The sequence below is a fragment of the Rhamphochromis sp. 'chilingali' genome (assembly GCF_963969265.1).
Source record: "Rhamphochromis sp. 'chilingali' genome assembly, chromosome: 17".
In the NCBI taxonomy this organism is placed as follows: domain Eukaryota; kingdom Metazoa; phylum Chordata; class Actinopteri; order Cichliformes; family Cichlidae; genus Rhamphochromis; species Rhamphochromis sp. 'chilingali'.
Window position 1 is genome coordinate 11761098 of NC_137944.1, and position 17873 is coordinate 11778970.

General features: G+C 42.3%; 1 protein-coding gene across 5 annotated transcripts in view; it reads left to right on the plus strand.

The window, feature by feature from the left end:
• fhod3a (formin homology 2 domain containing 3a) overlaps positions 1-17873 on the plus strand; it is a 68724-nt gene that overhangs the window by 39347 nt on the left and 11504 nt on the right. For 3 of the 5 annotated variants that reach the window (XM_080862609.1, XM_080862611.1, XM_080862610.1), the window contains exons 4-17: positions 1784-1851; positions 2634-2739; positions 3709-3803; positions 5000-5111; positions 5226-5320; positions 5636-5779; positions 8074-8309; positions 8472-8498; positions 9650-9766; positions 9955-10386; positions 11298-11357; positions 12340-12474; positions 12802-12852; positions 16359-16582. In XM_080862609.1, the coding sequence (XP_080718735.1) occupies positions 1784-1851; positions 2634-2739; positions 3709-3803; positions 5000-5111; positions 5226-5320; positions 5636-5779; positions 8074-8309; positions 8472-8498; positions 9650-9766; positions 9955-10386; positions 11298-11357; positions 12340-12474; positions 12802-12852; positions 16359-16582 (1902 nt within the window). The remainder of the gene's footprint in view (positions 1-1783; positions 1852-2633; positions 2740-3708; positions 3804-4999; positions 5112-5225; positions 5321-5635; positions 5780-8073; positions 8310-8471; positions 8499-9649; positions 9767-9954; positions 10387-11297; positions 11358-12339; positions 12475-12801; positions 12853-16358; positions 16583-17873) is intronic. The other 2 variants (XM_080862612.1, XM_080862613.1) reach the window with 2 other exon arrangements.

Consider the following 17873-nt stretch of genomic DNA (forward strand, 5'->3'; position numbering starts at 1 on the left):
TCTGATGTAGATTTGCTGCTCTTCTTGGGTTCATTGTCTTGTTGCATTAACCAATGTCAGCCAACCGTTAAGTGCTAGACGGATGGTTAGAATTCACAATAACTGCGAGGTGTCCAGGTCCTATGGCTGCAAAAAACAAGCTCACCACCCCTGCACCACAGTACTTGATAGCTGGTATGTTTGTGATGATATGCTGCGTTTCGGTTTACTCCAAACGTGGTGTTGTGCATTATAACCAAACATTTTCACATCTGTTCAAAGGACATTGCTCCAGAAGTCTTGCGATTTGTTCGGATACACCTTTACAAATGTGTACATATGTTCTTTTAAAGAGAAGAGACTTCCTCTTGCCAATTTTTAAAAACAAGCCATACTTTTTCAGTCTTTTTCTATTTGTACTGTCAAGAATTTTTACATTTAAAAATGTTAACATGTTAAGTGAAGCCTGTAGAGTCTGAGACATAGGTGTTGAACTGCATTTTCCTGGCACATTAACTCCTGGGGGAGATCTGCAACTGTCTTGAATGTTTTTCCACTTTTCAATATTTTTTCTTATTAGACTTCAAACAGTTTGGAAATTACTTTGTAACTCTTCTCAGATTAATTGGCAGCAGCAACTGTTTCTGTAAGATCATTGCTGATGTTGTCCTTACTTGGCGTTGTGTTGACACACATCTGAATGCTCCAAAACAGCAAACTGCCAAAATACTGCTTTTACAGAGGTACTTGCTGATAATCAGTTAATCAAGTTCATTTGATTAGCAGCACCTGGCTGCTATTTACCTTCTTAATTCCTATGGAAACAGTAAGAGTGCACTTAGTTTTTCCACACACCGTCTCTGCATTTTGGCTTAATTTTTGTTAAATAATGACACAGATGTAACATGTCATGTTTTGTCATTCATCTTAGGTTTTAATTACCCAAATTTGTGTTATTTTTAAGTTTAGTTATTTCACTTTTAAGAAATAACTAGATGAAAGTTAGTAATCTTAACTAACCATTATTGCTGTAAAACTTGTTCCTAATCAACTATTATATAATAACTAATATGTTATATAATCATATGACCTTAAACAATGGTTATTAAAGACTGTTGCCAGTCATTTTAAGGCCTGTTGTAGAAGTACAGCGATAACGTCTTTGTGTTCATGGATAGAAATAACAATAATATCAGCATCATGATATACGAGCCTTTAGTTCTGAGTGGTTTCCGTGTCGTGACCTGAATACCTCAGCGATGAAGCCAAGCCAGCAGCTCATTAACATTCCAATACAGCCCTAATCACCACTGCAACTGTGTGTGTGTGTGTGTGTGTGTGTGTGTGTGTGTGTGTGTGTGTGTGTGTGTGTGTGTGTGTGTGAGAGAGAGTCAGAGAGAGGGGAAAAGGGAAAAGAGAGATCATGCACGTGTTGCTCCGCGAGCGAGGACGCGGTGAAAGTGTTTGATGAAGTGCCTGCCTCAGGTGATTACAGCCGCGTGGGGTGATTGGTTCCATCGAATCGCACCTCTCCTCTCACATCTCGGATGCTGTTGCGCAGCTTTTTTGCACAGCTGAGGCTCGTTTTGCTAACAAGTTTTATTGATTGACTCATCGGAATGAGAAGTATGAGGACTGGCGAGAGATGAAAGATGCACAAGCAAACATAAAAGGCAGCAAAAACGAGTGCGAGAGCTTTAAGGTGGAGACGTTTTATTCGTTATGGTTATGCATACGTTCCCATGTTTGTTCAGTTAACCTCAGATAACCATCTATGTGTCTTTTTCTGTCTGTCCCTCTGCAGAAAGACTATATAACTCCAATGGACGTGACTTGAGAAGAGCACTCTTCTCTCTAAAGCAAATTTTTCAGGTAACACACTCTCTCACACACACACACAAACACACACACACACACACACACACACATTTTTCAATGCAATTACCGTGAGTACATTGTTGCAGAATACAGTCGGTTATTGTGGCCACTGTGTGCTTCTGTGATGACAGGATCTCCATCAACGTGGCGTTTCTCTCTCTGTCTTTGTGTGTGCATGTGTGCGCGTGTGTGTGTGTTTGCATTGAAATTTGTGTGGGAATCTTTTATTTTAAGTGGAGAAGAGTTAGCCACTTTAAAAAAAAGAAGAGCTCTGCAGCACAAACAGAACAGAAGCACTCCGTATGTAAAAAGACAGTGATTCAGCAAACGGAGCAGCACTGTGCAAACTTCCAGATTGTTCAAAAAAGTGCAGCATTCAAGCTATTAAAAGTGGCCCTTTTTTTGCAACTAAACACTACATAAAAAACCCTCCATGCAAGCTCCATGCTTATTTCCTACCACCTTCTCCTCAGAGGATGCCTGAACCTGGAGCTTTAACGGTGCACATGAAGGTGTTTTTGTTTCTTTAAGAAATGACACATAAAAAGCAGAAAACTGTAAAAAATCATGTCTGCTGACAAGTGTGAGTGTGTATACCAGCTGGTCTGATCCCAGAGGAGGGTTTGAAAATCTGTGTTGTGTCAACTTAAATCTTAAACCTCCACATCACTGACATCAAGTGGCAACACAAGAAAATGCATTAACTGCATCCACGAAATTACGAGCTCTGTTCTGGTTATCCCGTGCTTCCTCTATTTGTGCTCATTTTCCTTCAGGATGACAAAGACCTGGTCCATGAGTTTGTGATGGCTGAAGGTCTGACGTGTCTCATCAAGGTGGGAGCAGAAGCTGACCAAAACTACCAGAACTACATATTAAGAGGTATGGTCTCCTGCATGCTGCATAATGATATATGCTAAGAATAATAACAATAATATACTACATGCTTAGATCAGGGGGGTCATTCTATCTTTCTCTGGGGCAACACTGTGAAATGGGACTCACATCAAGGGCCAGACATTTATTTTAACATGTTTTGAAATCCTGTATAACAATTAACAAACAAGATCAAATGATATCTGATGATTCTATTGCCTGAAATTGTCTGCACATAAAAATAAAATTTGCCCGTAGTTCTCAGTGAAAGGACTGGCCTCTGAGAAATTTACCGTGCTGTAGTCGTGTGCCTCTGTGGCTCAGTGACTTTTTAAAGCAAACACTCAGTCTTTATGGCTCTACATCTTTGCCGGCGTGTGGACAGAAGCATCCAAGTGAAGACAATAATTACGGAGACACAGGATCTTTCCTTACCCTGTCGAGATGTGGGCTTTTCAGAGTTCCACTTCTCTTGAAATAGCCTGCATTCAGCATCAGCTTTTCCTTTGTGTTTCTCAGCTAGTCTAGGCACATGTGGTCATGACGGCATGTCACGACTGATTTGGACATGTTACTTAGAAGATATGCATGAAAAATAAAATTGTAAAAATGAGAAACAAATGCAGAAAAACTGCATTTTGAGTGCTTTAAACAGAGTTTTTAACCCTATTATTATTTCTGCTGAATATTATTATAAGATGGCAATACAAAAAGAGCAATGTAATGGAATTAAGTCATGTTTGTCACTCAGAGGTTTTCTATGGAGCTGTTAGTCATGGTTGTGCCATCGTTGTCATGACTGATTGATTTTCTCAGCATAATCAGAATCATTGCTGTCACTGTAACTGATTTTATTGCTGTTATTTAATTCATTTTGGTTCTTTTTTTATTTATTTCATCTTATTTTATTTTATTTTACAACAAGTTCTCAGTCATCTTTCCGTATACTTTTCTGACTTTTCCTTTCTCCCTCAGCTCTCGGGCAGATCATGCTCTACGTGGACGGGATGAATGGCGTCATTGGCCATCCTGAGACAATCCAGTGGCTCTACACTCTCGTTGGCTCGAAGGTATCAAGTCAAGCGTGCATCCTAAAAAACTCAGAGGACACACACACACACACCACCCTGACGTTGGTTAACCAGCCATTGTTTGCAGAACATTATTTTTAGCGTTTATCCAAAGAAACACACACAAACACATACCCTAATGATTGTGTTGTGTGTTTCCAGCTGTGGGTGGCGGCTTCTGTTGGTTTTGTGGTGTCCTCGTGCACTAGGCACCAAGACACTCATGCTGGGACTGTTTTCCCTACACTACCACCCCCCAGGTTTCACTGTTGTCGCCAGCGTGAGAACATATAGCAATAAAATCTCCAGAGGAGGCGCTTTCCGTGTCGAACGCTGGAGTAAAAGCATTCAAAACCCCTTCTTCGACTTGAAGCGATCTTCTAGTTCACAGCAGATGAACCACAGGGCTGTAGGCGTAGCCACCCTGCACTCTCCCTTTCATCCAGGGCAGTTCTAGTGGAATTTGGCCTGCGATTATTTCCTCAAAACAATGTGCTAGACCCCTGTTGCTCTTCCTGCAGACTACAGGCCCGTAGGATGATGGTCCCACCATGAGTAAAGGGAGTTGCTCGCCAACAAGACATTGCCCCATGTCTTGCCCTAGACATTGGCATACTATCAGACTATCTTAGGTGGGATAAATTGCGCCGCAGTACTAAAGTGAGTATGTTGATCAGCATTTACTTCCTTGAGATTTTTTGGTAGTGCTGTATTTTTATCATAGATGGGTATGTGAGAGTCCATGGTCTGGATCATATAAGCAGTATAAGCAGAACAACTACGGTTCTGCAGCATCTGCAGCCATCTTTGTTAACGAGTTCATGAAATTCCTTCCTAACCCAAACCAAAACCATAATTCCTAGTTGCCTGATGATGTCCGTTACAATAAAATTAACCAAAATGTCACGTTGCCTAAATTTTAAACCAAATCCTGTAAAATGTAATTTATATTATGAAGTTTCCCCAGACCAGCATCCCTAAAACAGAGGCTCACAGTATAACTGTATAAATAGATTATGTCCCTGCAGCATGATGACAAGCACAACACACACAAATAATGAAATAGCATCTGCTCGTATGTTTTGGTTGCCACTAATGCTAAACATTTGAATTCTAAATGTTTAGAGTGGATGAAGAGAGCAATAGGAACACAGTTGTCCATACTTTATGCAAGTTTCTTTATATTTCCACCCTAGTTTCGTTTGGTGGTGAAAACAGCTTTGAAGCTGTTGCTGGTGTTTGTGGAGTACTCAGAATCCAACGCGCCACTGCTGATCCAAGCCATCACCTCTGTGGACATGAAGAGAGGTACTAAAAGCTTAACATGCCACCATGTGCTGAGGGCTTAAAGTAGAAAGATACTGTAGTTTGTCTGCATGATAATATTTTTGAAGTAATGGAATTTAATCGACTGACTTCTAGGCAGCAAGCCATGGTCCAATGCTATGGAGATCTTGCATGAGAAGGATGGAGTGGATACGGAGCTTCTCGTCTATGCAATGACCCTCATCAATAAGGTTTGCAAAGCTATAGTTTATGGCTTTGCTGAGTACTTTCTTGTGTGGATATAGAACATTTTCAGTTTTATGGAAAACGCATCTTGGTTTTCTCCAGTAAGTGATCAGTTGATTGACTGACTTTGTGTTTTATCATTTTGCATGTAGATATAAACTGTATTGCGAAGTTTTAGTCCTGCAGCTTCAAAACCCAAAATGAAAAACTTAAATATATGATTATGTGCATCAAAGCAGTGTTTTAGTCATTAGTGTTTAAATGTGCAAAGCGTTTTAAACCTTGGTTACATCTTGACGACGTCTCCTTTCTTTTTGCAGACTCTTGCAGCACTGCCCGACCAGGATTCATTTTATGATATGGTGGATGGTCTGGAGGAGCAGGGCATGGAGACCGTTTCCCAAAGACATCTGGGGAGGAAAGGAACCGATCTTGACTTGGTCGAGCAGCTTAATATATATGAGGTCTGAGACACTCAAACAAAACATTAAAAGCGGTTGAAAATGGGTTATTACTGATCCCTTTTCAGCTTGTAAATGCTGTACTAATAGCCCAAATAAAGGTCAGAGTGCCATGTAAAATATAAAAATAAAAACAGAATCTTATGGTTTGTAAGTCATTTAAACCAAACATAATAGCTGAAAATAGTGCAAAACTTTATATCAAAGTCCAGTTTTTGTCTATTTAAATTGGTGGCATTATTCTTAACGCTCATTCTTTTAGGCTTAGGATGGCATTGTCTTGTGAAAAAAAAAAAGGTATAAAAACGTGTCATCTGGATGGGAGCATATGCTGCTCATAAAACTTTCTTTGGAGATTATGTGTCGGAATTTCAGGAGTAGGACCACCCCTCCAAACACGCTCCTTCCGGTTGAAATCTATATAGGTTCCCCCAGTTCTGCAAGCTGTTCATTCTCGTTTACGTGCCCCACCCTCCCTCCTTTTTCTCTATTCTTTAACTTTTTCATTTCTACTTAGTGCATTGGGATCTGCAAGGCCCGGGAGCCATCGCCAGTCTCCTTCAAGGCCTTCCACAAACCGCAGCTCACTTCATGTCAAAGCTTTTTCACCTACTAAAACGCTGTCAAACCTAAAATGAGGACGTGGGCCCAGCTAGTGAAATACATCCTCCAGCAATAACGGTGCCTTCACAGTTATTGTTTGAAAATCACAGCGTTGAACAGTGGACCTAAATGCAGACGTGGAGGCAGAATGAATAAACAAATACAAAAACATTTTTGGTTTTATGCTAAAGTCCTAAAGAGTAAGTTCAGCAAAGAACACACTGAGATGGCTGTAGTATACATGGAAGCAGTGTTGGTCAAGTTACTTGAAAAAAGTAATCAGTAACTAATTACTGATTACTTCCCCAAAAAAGTAATCCTGTTACTTTACTGATTACTTATTTTCAAAAGTAATTAATTACTTAGTTACTTAGTTACTTTTTAAAAAGACGATTTACAACCTGAAGAGGTGATAAAGCGATAGATCTTTCAGCCCAATTCTACTTTTTCTGCATACTCCATCATACAAAATGTAATCAAATGGAAAAGTCTCTTTTTTTTAACTTGTTTTATCAGTTTTAATCTTTTAACTTTATGCATCAAGCAAAAATGTAATTATATGCAACATTCTCTGACTTGAATAAATTAGTTTAACATTTAAACCTATTTTATGCACATTCCAGCACATAAAATAAAATATTTTTTGTGTTTACACTCACTCTTTCAAATAGATGCAAGTAAAACACAGCAGAAAATAAATAAAGTCAAAGACTCAGCGGTCCTGTTGCTCTATTTTCACCTGTAAAGCAGGACTGGGGTAGGCGGAGGTTTACCCTGGTGCAGGTGTGCCGCGGTCAGTTGAAGAATCCGCGAGTTTCTCTGTGAGTTTCCCATTACGTCATAGCACACTTGGTGCTTGCTTGGAAGTTTAGGGGTTTTATCGCTGTAAAAAGAAGTTTTCTTCCCATGCACAACGGACACTAATGTTTTTGTCACTTTTTATGGAATCAAACTCAAAGTAAGGTCAGTACTTCCACGCTTTAAACGCTGCACGCTCACATTCTCTCCCGCACTCGATATATTATCCATTGTTGATCTGCACACAGCTGTTGTCACCAACGGCGCACTCGCTTACGTCACTGTTGTGAGACATTCTTGCAAAAAAAAATCACAGTTTTAGTAACGCAGTAACGCAGCGTTCCTACGGGAAAGTAACGGTAATCTAATTACCGATTTTGCAATAGTAATCCCTTTACTCGTTACTTGAAAAAAAGTAATCAGATTACAGTAACGCGTTACTTGTAACGCGTTACTGCCCATCTCTGCATGGAAGGTTAACAGATGCTATGACAAGGAGTAAAGGGAATGTCAGGGCTATTTATACACGAGGGTAATCAGGGAAGTGGAAACACAACAGTAACAAGACTCAGCTGCACTCAATCTAGACATGGAAGCAGGGGAGGGAAGTAAAACTAAAAACAAGGCACGGGTGATAACTAAAAATAAATAAATGAAACAGAAAGTGAAGAACAAGAACTATAAGAAGCCATAATTTAGTCTCACAGCATGTTAGCTTTGGAAATGCGTGTTGCTAACAAGTTCCACTCATTAGACCAAAGGATCCAGCATTTTTCATTTACCAAAAAATCTACAAATTTTTGATTTAGATTTTGGTCAGACCACTTTGCTTCATTTAAACCCTAACATTTTTTTTAAGTACCACTCACTTTACAACCTGTCATGTCTTTCCCCAGACGACCCTACGGCATGAAGATGGTGATGATGACAGCCAGCCTCCACCAATGGTACGCCGGGACCGCAGGCGAGCCAGTGTTGGGGGCGGGGACAAAAGACACGGCCTGGAGAGGAGGCGGAGCCGCAGGGCTTCTCTTGGACGATCCGGTTACGCCTCGCCCTGCAGCCCCGCGTCCCCACAGAGAGCCGGCTTCCAACCTTTCAATGGAATCAGATCTGAGGACGTGAGCGAGAGGTGAGGGTGGTGGAAAATAAAACAGTTACGTATCACTTATTAAAATCTAGGTGCAGGGTTACTCAAAAGGTGTGGTGACAAAGCAAACAAAAAAGCGATAGTTCTTTAATATGTTCTCATTCTTCAGAGAAGTTCTGACTGTTTTACTGCTTTCTGCTCCAGAGCACTGTCAGGTTACCTTCAGTCCATGTAAGTCCAAACGTCACTGAGCCTCTGCTCCTCACAGACCTGCTGTAACAGCTACCCATGTGTCCTCCCTACTCACAGCGTGGGTTTTCCTGCTGCACCTAAACCCCACTGCAGACTTCTGCTGCACTGGAATAAAAATAATTGTTTTCAGCAGCTGCGCACGCCTTCGGGGTTTGCTTGCAATTCTAATAGAGGTGAACACGATATTAAACCAGCACAGGCTTTTCTCAACGATGTGTGTAAGAGCACAACAAAATGGGATCAGGATGGGACTTTAACTGTTTACTAAAGGCAAATCTTTCATCTATTGGTCCTCTTCTCCTCTTTAGATTTGAATATAATAATAGATGAAGGATTAAATGTAATCTGCTTTTGTCACATTAGTAGACAAACAATGGGGTTTAAGAGCTAAATCGTGCACACCTGAGCATACCTGTGAATCCTGAAAAACGGGTTCAAACGCGGTCAGCTGTACTGTAAAAGATACATTTTTATCCCGTGATTTATTTTTGAATGAATCTAATCAGTGGGTGAAAGCTGTTTACGTCCGGGACCGCATCCTGCTTCGTATTATGCACGCACACAAGAAAAACAAACCCAAGTTTTATTGACCATCCCATTCGTCACACACACATGGCTGTGGTCTTGTGGAACAACACCTGGCAGCGCGGACGGACTTGACTGCAACAGGACTCATCTGGTTTCACTATAAAACAGCGCAGCAGTTTGGTGACAGCGATCCCCCAGCCGGTTTCTCCTCTCAGCATTCCTTTCCCTCTTTCCTTGTTATCATGTTCTGTGTTCATGCGCATGTAAAACCACCTAACTGGAGGCATGAAGTGTATAATCAGAAACATTCATCTGCCATCTCTCCCCTTTTCATTTCTTGTGTGTTTTCTCTTGTCTTGCCTTGTCTTTGTTTGTTTTCCTTGAGTGTCTTAACTGTGACTTTTTAGTGTAGACTTAAACATCTTCTGCACACATGACCCCTCAGCCATTCCATCCCTTTGCTCCAACACTCTTTTTTCTGTGGAGATTTCTATTTGCATGCTTTTCTTATGTATCACTTCATCTCTCCCCTATCCTTACCTCAAATCGTCCACCTGTCTGTGTATTCATTCGTCCACCCCCCCACCCATCCACCTCGATAGAGTGGAGGAATGTGAGGAGGATAGCATTGAGGAGGAGAAGGAGGAAGAGGAAGAGGAGACTCCTGTGACTGAGTCTGATTCGGATGAGCAGGAGGGGGCTAATGAGACCACCTCCAGGTATTTTAGGACGTAGTGGTAACATAGCAATGAAATAATGCTTTCATAATGGTCTCGAATGTCTCTTTAGTCCCTGCCTGTCCAGCTGGTTTGCTCTGGTGGCCCATGTCTGTTGTAGATTTGCCTGCCGGTCTGCTCAGTTCTGCTTTTACCCATTTATTCCTCTCGATCCATTCCTCTGTTCCTAGCCCCGCTAGACATCTTCCATCCACTGTTCAAAGAACAACCCTTCAGTCCATCACCATCACGTCCAGAAAGGAGTCTGTAAAGGAGACAGAGCAGAGGAATTGGAGTGAACCGACCTCAGCAACAACTACCACCAGCAGCATTTCCTCCCCCTCTACCCCAACCCTTTCTCCCACTGTGTCCTGCACTCACAGTCCTCCAGGACAGCCCTCGCTCCTGGCCACACTGCTGGCCAGAAAAAAGTCTATCGTCACTGTGCCAGCTACCAAGGAGGTGAGCCCGCCGTTGCGTGGCAGCTCGCGCCCCTCCCCCGACCGCCTGCCCTACCTGCCCCACTCGCCCTTCCACCTCTTCTCGTACGATCTCGATGAGGAGCCGTCGCCCCCGGCTCTGGGAAAGCCAAGCGAGGAGTCACCCAAACCAACGACTCCCAGGTCAGATGGGCAGTAAAGCTCACCAATGAATTCAAGAAGCTTTCCTTCTCTTCAGATGTCCTGCTTTTTACTTTGCCAGTTTCCACTTCTGCTTCTGGCTTTTTTTGTGTGTGTGTGTAGGCACCAGTTTGGAGCCACTTTGCATCTCTTTTGTTATTCATCACTTCCCTTCTTTTCAGTTCTTTCACCTCACAGCATCTCACCTTGAGTTTCTCGACTCTTATTGTCACTTTTCGTTCCTTCACGTCTTTTCTTAGTTCCTCCACGACCTCGATGCACTGCAATTTTTTTTTAATGTGCAATCCCCACTTGGCCTCCCAGTAGCATTTCCTTTCCCCTCTTTTCTAAAACAGCACAACCACTGTTTTCTTTTCTTTAACCCTTTCTCACTAGTCTCTCTTTGCTTTTTGCTGAAACTTTGCATTTCCTTACCTTTACCGTCAGGCAAAGATTAGCTGTTAGATTTCTCTCTTTGTGGTTAAAACTAGATTTCCAAAAGATTCACACTTAATCTGTACCAAATTTGTCATGAGAACGCTGCATGAGTAATCAAGTGTTCCCAATCAGAAGTTGAATTACATGCATCAAGTTATAGATAACAAGAATCAGATGTTTTTTTGCTTTGTATTGCACACGCAGCAACAGAACCTTAAATAATATAACGTAAGCTTAAAAAAGAAAGCTCTTGTCTGCTCCGGCATAATAGCTTGACAAGGCCAAAGGTCTTTTTAGCAGACTCTTAGTGAGGACAGACGCCTTGCCTGAAAATTTCCAGGGGCATAATAGAATAAACACGACAGCAGTTAGCAATTAGGGTCACATTCATTTCTGGGTACGAGTTTTGCACTCGCCAGTTAGTCCATGCCGTGTTGTGCAACCCTGAGAGGTCACTCCCTGTTTTTCTCCCTCAGGAACGGAGCCCTGACGTCCTACTCCTCTCTCAGTACCCCGAGTACACCTACTAGCTCAAGGTGAGAAGCCACAGCAATAACATGAGGTGTGGAAACATCCTTAAACTACGCACCGCCAGACTGTAAACAGGTTCACACACAGGAACAGAGTCATGTGTGTAAAAAATACGGAGCATGTGCGGCCCCACCGTGTTTTCGTGCCGATGACATACTAAAGTGAATGTGATCTAAGCTAGTTGGTTCCAGATTTACTAAACTCTCTGGTAAACCTAAACACATAGAGGCTGGTCTTATGTAAGGGGCGTATGTTGTGTTATGGCTGCTTTATCAGAAGAGAGCAGCAGATTAAAACTCTGCTGCAGAAATCAGGATGACAGGGAATAGAGAAATAAAAATCAATAAATGAAGGAAACTGTTAGGTGAGGCTGTGTGCAGTCAGGAATAGGACCCAAGGTGCAGACTCCGGAGACAGACGTGAACTCAAAAAGGCTTTAATGCTGAACGCAACATGACATAACTAGAAAAACTCAAAATAAACTTACACCGGTGGACAGGCAAAATAAACGGTAGATCGCGACCCAGACACAGAGAAACACTGGGCTTAAATACACAGAGGGAGCAATCAGGGAATGGGTAACAGGAGGGAAACACAGCTGGGGCAAATCGGGCCTAACGAGACAAGAGGAAGCAAAACCAGACACATTAACATCAGACATGGACTTTCAAAGTAAAACAGGAAACACATAACACAGACTGAACAAAGACACAGACTCATATGCAGGCACTACAAAGGGAACAGAGACGTGGGACCAGGGCAGACACAAACACTGACTGAACACGGGGATATAGGAACTTAGGATACACAGACGCGAACTAGACAAGGGGATGCAGGTGATAGGGGAGACATAAGCCATAAGACGGAACTCAAAGAAACCAAAAACTAGAAAGTATAAATAATAACATAAACTCAAACATCCTGGGTCAACGACCCAGGCATCCTAACAGAAACCTCCTTTTCCTCACTCTGTCTCTGCTCCTTCAGACCTGCTCTGGGAGGCCTTCTGTCCTCGTCCTACCGCCAGCACCAAGAATCTTTGGCAGCTGAGCGAGAGCGCCGCCGTGTGGAGAGAGAAGAGAGGCTACAGAAAATAGAAAGAGAGGAGAGGAACAAGCACAGGTGAGGCATCTTTGGTCATAAAATGCTTTATGCGAGAACAATAAATGAATAAAAGCTGTTTTAGTTTGTAGAATGAGTAATTATGTTTCCAAACACCGAAAACGTGTGTGTGTGTGTGTGTGTGTGTGTGTGTGTGTGTGTGTGTGTGTGTGTGTGTGTGTGTTGACCTAATTTCCTAAATTACTCAACAGTCTGACAAGAATAGATCATATCATACATAAGACAAAGGTGTGGGACTGTGGGTTAAACTTGTTAGACAGATCTACAGAGCACAGTGTGCGTGATATGATTGCTACCTTTTGAAACAGTTTGTTGTTCCTCTCACAGCCGCGGCTATGTGGATAAAATGGAAGAGGCCCGGCTCGCGCGGGAGGAGAGGTGAGTGTGTGTGTACACTAAATCAAAACAGCACAGAGCCGCTGAATCAGTTGGGATTATGTTTGAGCCGCTGGTTTGGGAAGCTCGGTAATAGCGTAATTGTTCGCAGGTTAAAAGGTGACCATTGCCTGCCAGAGGCTGGACGGGTGGGGGGAGTACTGAGCTGATTTTCTTTGCTCCGTCCGCCTTTCGTTTCCTTAAGAAGCTGTATTTTAACTGCGGCTCTCTGCCAAGGGCCTGATTGTTTTGGCTGTGTGCTGTGAGAAAATCAGGTTCCTGGATTTGTCAAGCCTCTCACAATGAATGGACGTGCACGGCCACAAACACACACACACACACCAGAAGAATTTTCACGAGGCTAATAAATCTGTGTTTGTGTGCAGATGGGAATCACAGGAAGAAAGAGATTTACTCAGAAGGGTTAAGGAGGTCACGATCATATATATCAATAAGGGCTGATGACAGCTGGGTAAATGCCATATCCTCTACGCTGGTCATCACTGACATTTGCGCCTTCTTATTGTTCTTCTTCATCTTCTCCACTCTCTGAGAGTGTGTGCCGAGCACTATTGCTTTTCTTTTTACCCCAGGCTTGTTTCACCCTCCATTTAAAGCTCAGTTAATGCAATAGCACACAGAGTCAATAAGACAGAGCGAAAAAAAAAGGTAAAGGTTGGATTCAACTATGAACAGAAGAAATAAGGCAGAGACAGACAGAAGCCAGAGCTGCAGATGAGCTGCTGAGTGAACATGTGGGAGATTTATCCACGACTTCACTCTGATTTATTTACGGTGTCATGGTCATCAGAAAAAACATGACCTTTTTTTTTTTAAATTCCCCAGCTTAGCGTTTAGCTGCCAAACAGCACTGGAACACCTGGTCACGAAGGACGTGCATAAAATCCAATGGCTTTAATAACAGACAACAGACAGAGCAACAACAACATACCTCAGCTCATCTAAAAGAGTCAGTTTACACCAAATTGATGCAATTAAAATGAGCGAATAGAGCGATATGGTTAAAATAATTATACTATTACACCTGCTTCTGGACAAACAAATAAGCCTGTATTTAACTACGTTTATTTCATAGAAACACCATAAAAATAAAAACATCCTTTTGAATTTTTTCTTTTTTTCATTCTTTTTTCTTTTGCTAGCATTTCCTTAATGTACAGGGTGGGCCATTTATATGGATACACCCTAATAAGATGGGAATGGTTGGTGATATTAAAGTCCTGTTTGGGGCACATTAGTATATGTGAGGGGGCAAACTCCTCAAGATGGGTGGTGACCATGGTGGCCATTTAGAAGTCGGCCATCTTGGATACAACTTTTGTTTTTTCAATATGAAGAGGGCCATGTGACACATCAAACGTATTGGTAATGTCACAAGAAAAACAATGGTGTGCTTGGTTTCAATGTAACTTGAATGGTATCACCAACCATTCCCATGTTATTACGGTGTATCCATATAAATGGCCCACCCTGTATACTGATTAGAGGGTTTAAGGATGGGTGGGTGTGTGAGTTGCTCGAGGGAGACCACCCAGTGACTGAGGCCTGGTGCAGCCTGAAAGACCAACATGGGCCCACCTTCCTGTGGGCACAACCACATGCAGGAAGGGCTGCAGGGGTCCAGTGCATAGTGGATTGTGTGGAGGTCAGAAGTGGAGGCTCTGGTGGTCCGATTCCCTGTTTCCAAAACTGTCTGTAGAAACATTATGTCTTTATTTTTCTAAAACATGATGAAAACTGGCAGAATAAAAAAAAAAAAGCAACATAAACACACACCTGAAAAGCACAACTTAGTCGAGTAGATCATCTTTAAATAAATTTCTTGCACATATTATGTTTGGACTGTTTTTTGTTTTTGTTTTAATTGAAATTAAAATATCGGCAACATTTTAACATCAAAACAAAGAAAAAATTAGTTTGGTAGCTAAAATACAAAAGTTAAACATGATCGCATTATGATTAGCTATAGCACTGATAACAAAAAACTTTGTTAAAGAGCACTTTAAGCTCTTGTGCGTACGTTTTTTAGAGAATATATTTTTTAACAGAAACACAGTTTAAATAATACAGGTGACAGTCATAGATGACTGCAGATAAGTCAGGTAACATAGGGAACAAGAACAATGCGTGTGTGAGTTATTATAGAGTTAGGCTAAGTGCTTTTCTAAACAAGCTCAGGCTTCAAGCACTCTAAATGCTCACATTCTGTTTTTGTTTTCTATGTCTTTATATTGGGGAGCACAGATATCCCTAATATGGTCATGTCAGGTGCACAGCTCTGGGTGTAAGTAAAAGCCCCACCCACCTGCTGTTAAGTCTTTGAGCTGTGAGGGGCAGCCAATCAGTAGAAAAGAATGGTTTAAAAAAAGCTACAACAGCTTTTTCCAGACAGACGATGTACTGTGGGGCTTCAACGTGGCCCAGCATAACATAAGGATTATTTTAAACTAATTGTTGTGTAAATCTGCTCCAGTAAAGGCCCAGAGTTGGAAATGAGCAGGTCCCCCTTTAAAGATGGATACAGTTTATTTAAAAGTGATTTGTTGGCATAAACAGCTGGAGCTTTTATGAGTTTGCCTGTTGGTTCGGGCACCTCATGTACATTCAGCTCACTCACTCCAGCGTGCAAATGCAAACCAACACATGCTAGTATCTTCTTTCTTCAGACCTCTGAAGTGGACTGATGCTAATGAACCCTGAACAGAAGCTCCACACATTCGTGGTTCGGTGGGAAAGAGGAGGAGTTATAAAGAGAGAGAGAGAGAGAAGGTTGAATCAATGCCCATAAATCTCCATTCTGGCTCGCAGAATGGCAACATTTGGTAGGAGGAGAAAGGGAGGAAGAGGAGAAGAGGAGAGAGAGAGGGAGGGGAAATGGACCTGAGAGCAGAGCTGATGGAGGCACATGTTGAACAGGTTTACTCTGATTCACTTCTGATGTTTAGCCTTTAGAGCAGCCAAACTAACATTAACTTCTCCGCATCTCTCTCATTCTTCTCTCCTGTCCTTCTCCTTGCACTCCCCCCTCCTCCTCCTCCTCCTCCTCTTCTTTAACCTCCCTGTTGCTGCATGTTTCAACTGCTGCTGAAAGCTGAGCATTTGGATAGAGAGGACAAGAGGCTAGTGGGGAGCAAGACAGTGAACCGTTGTGCTGCAGGAAATGAGTGATGAACGCACCGAACGCTTTGTGAACGATTAATGGGGCGAGGTAGAGGAGAGAGGTGGGATTAAATTCTGAAGAGGTAAAGTGGCATGGCAGCTGCAGAGGGGAAAAAAGGCCGGGTGGGAGTTTGGGTTTTTTTGTATTTTTTTAATGAACTCAGGTACTTTGGCAGAGAGCAGTGACAAGTGGTTTAGTTTGGGGTGATTTGGCAAAGACTAACACTGAGAATGGCGCTGCTGTGAGAGCCGAGACAGACATTGTCTAAAGCTCTCTCTGTTTTTTTCTTGTTTTTTACATCCATCCTTTTCCTCTCTTCCTCTTTCAGGTATAAGAACGTGGAACGTCTGGCAGCGGAAGAGTACGAGAGGGAGCGCGTAAGGGTGTCGAGGAATCAACCTGCCGTCGACCTGAACTTTGAACCCTCGGAAGCCTGGCCTCCGTCATCATCACGCAGCAGCACGCCGTCTTCCTTCGCCTCCCAGGAGGACGCAGAGGCTGAGCTTGAAGCAGAGACCCCAACTGCCGTTCCCTGCACTCCACCTGAGACTGGTAGGATTGCTGAGAATCATGTTCGATGCATTGATCTGTCAATGAGGACGTGGATGATCGATTATTAGGAGATATAATCGTCTCTTGTTACAAAACTGTAGCCAGTTGGCACCGATATGTATTCTAAAATATTACTGCTACCGCAGACTGGTATGGATCCTGCACACAACAATATCAGGGCAATGTTTAGGTTCATACCTACCTACTATTTTACAGTCTTTACCTTACTATATAATGCACCTTGGGGCAACTGTTGTTGTGATTTTGCGCTATATCAATAAAACTGAATTGAAAATGCCATTGCTTTCTGCAAGATTTCAAACATAAATTGAGTTACAGCTCCTTAGTGCATGCAAAGGCAACATGGATCTACTATGATACATGTAAAGTTTTAGGCGTTAACGGGATCAAGGTTGGGAGCATCCGCTTCTCAGTACCGAGTGCAACGTACCAAAAGAGAAAAAAAACAGCCTTCAATTCAGTTCATTTTATTGCCTAGAGCTGCTTTATATTGTAAAGGAAAGACCTTAAAACGATACAGAAAAAAAAAACGAACAATGAGACAACCCCCTGTGAACAAGCACTTTGGCGACAGTGGAAGGGAAAAACTACTTTTTAGCAGGAAGCCATCTGTCATGACTAGCTGTTCCCGAGGGGAGGGTCCACTTCCACAGAAATCACACTGTGGAAGAGAGGCAAATATTAATAACAACTAATGATTAAATGCATAATGGTGTATAAACACAGAGGGGAAAAAAATGAGTGAAGTAGAAACACCCAGTGAATCATGGGAAGTCCGACGCAGCCTAGGCCTATTGCAGTGTAACTAAAGAAGGTTTTGTGGTCACCTGATTCAGTTCTAACTAAAAAGCTAGTTTCTTTTGTCTGCGTGGTGCTTGTCAGACAGTTGCCAAGATTAATATGGATTTATTTTAATGTTAGTAACAGTTTTAATGTTACCTGTAACCATAGACTGTGTGTACAGACGGTTGCAATGATGAAAGGTGTCCAGTGCTGCTGGCAAATACTTTGAAAACTAATAGTTAAAAACACAGGATGTCCTGTTCAGTTCCTATCTGAGGGGCCTACGGCACTTATTCTCAACCTTGCATGGTTTTTACTTTGCAGCTCACCATTTAAATTAACATACAGACGCGAGGGAAAAGAAGCAGCAAGAGGGAGACAGATTGTGGAAAGTAGTAAGAGGAGAGGATACTTTTGGAAAAGAGTGAGGGGATATGGGTGAAGGGGTGAAATGAACTTTTGAAAGACGTTTTTGAATGTGCCGTGC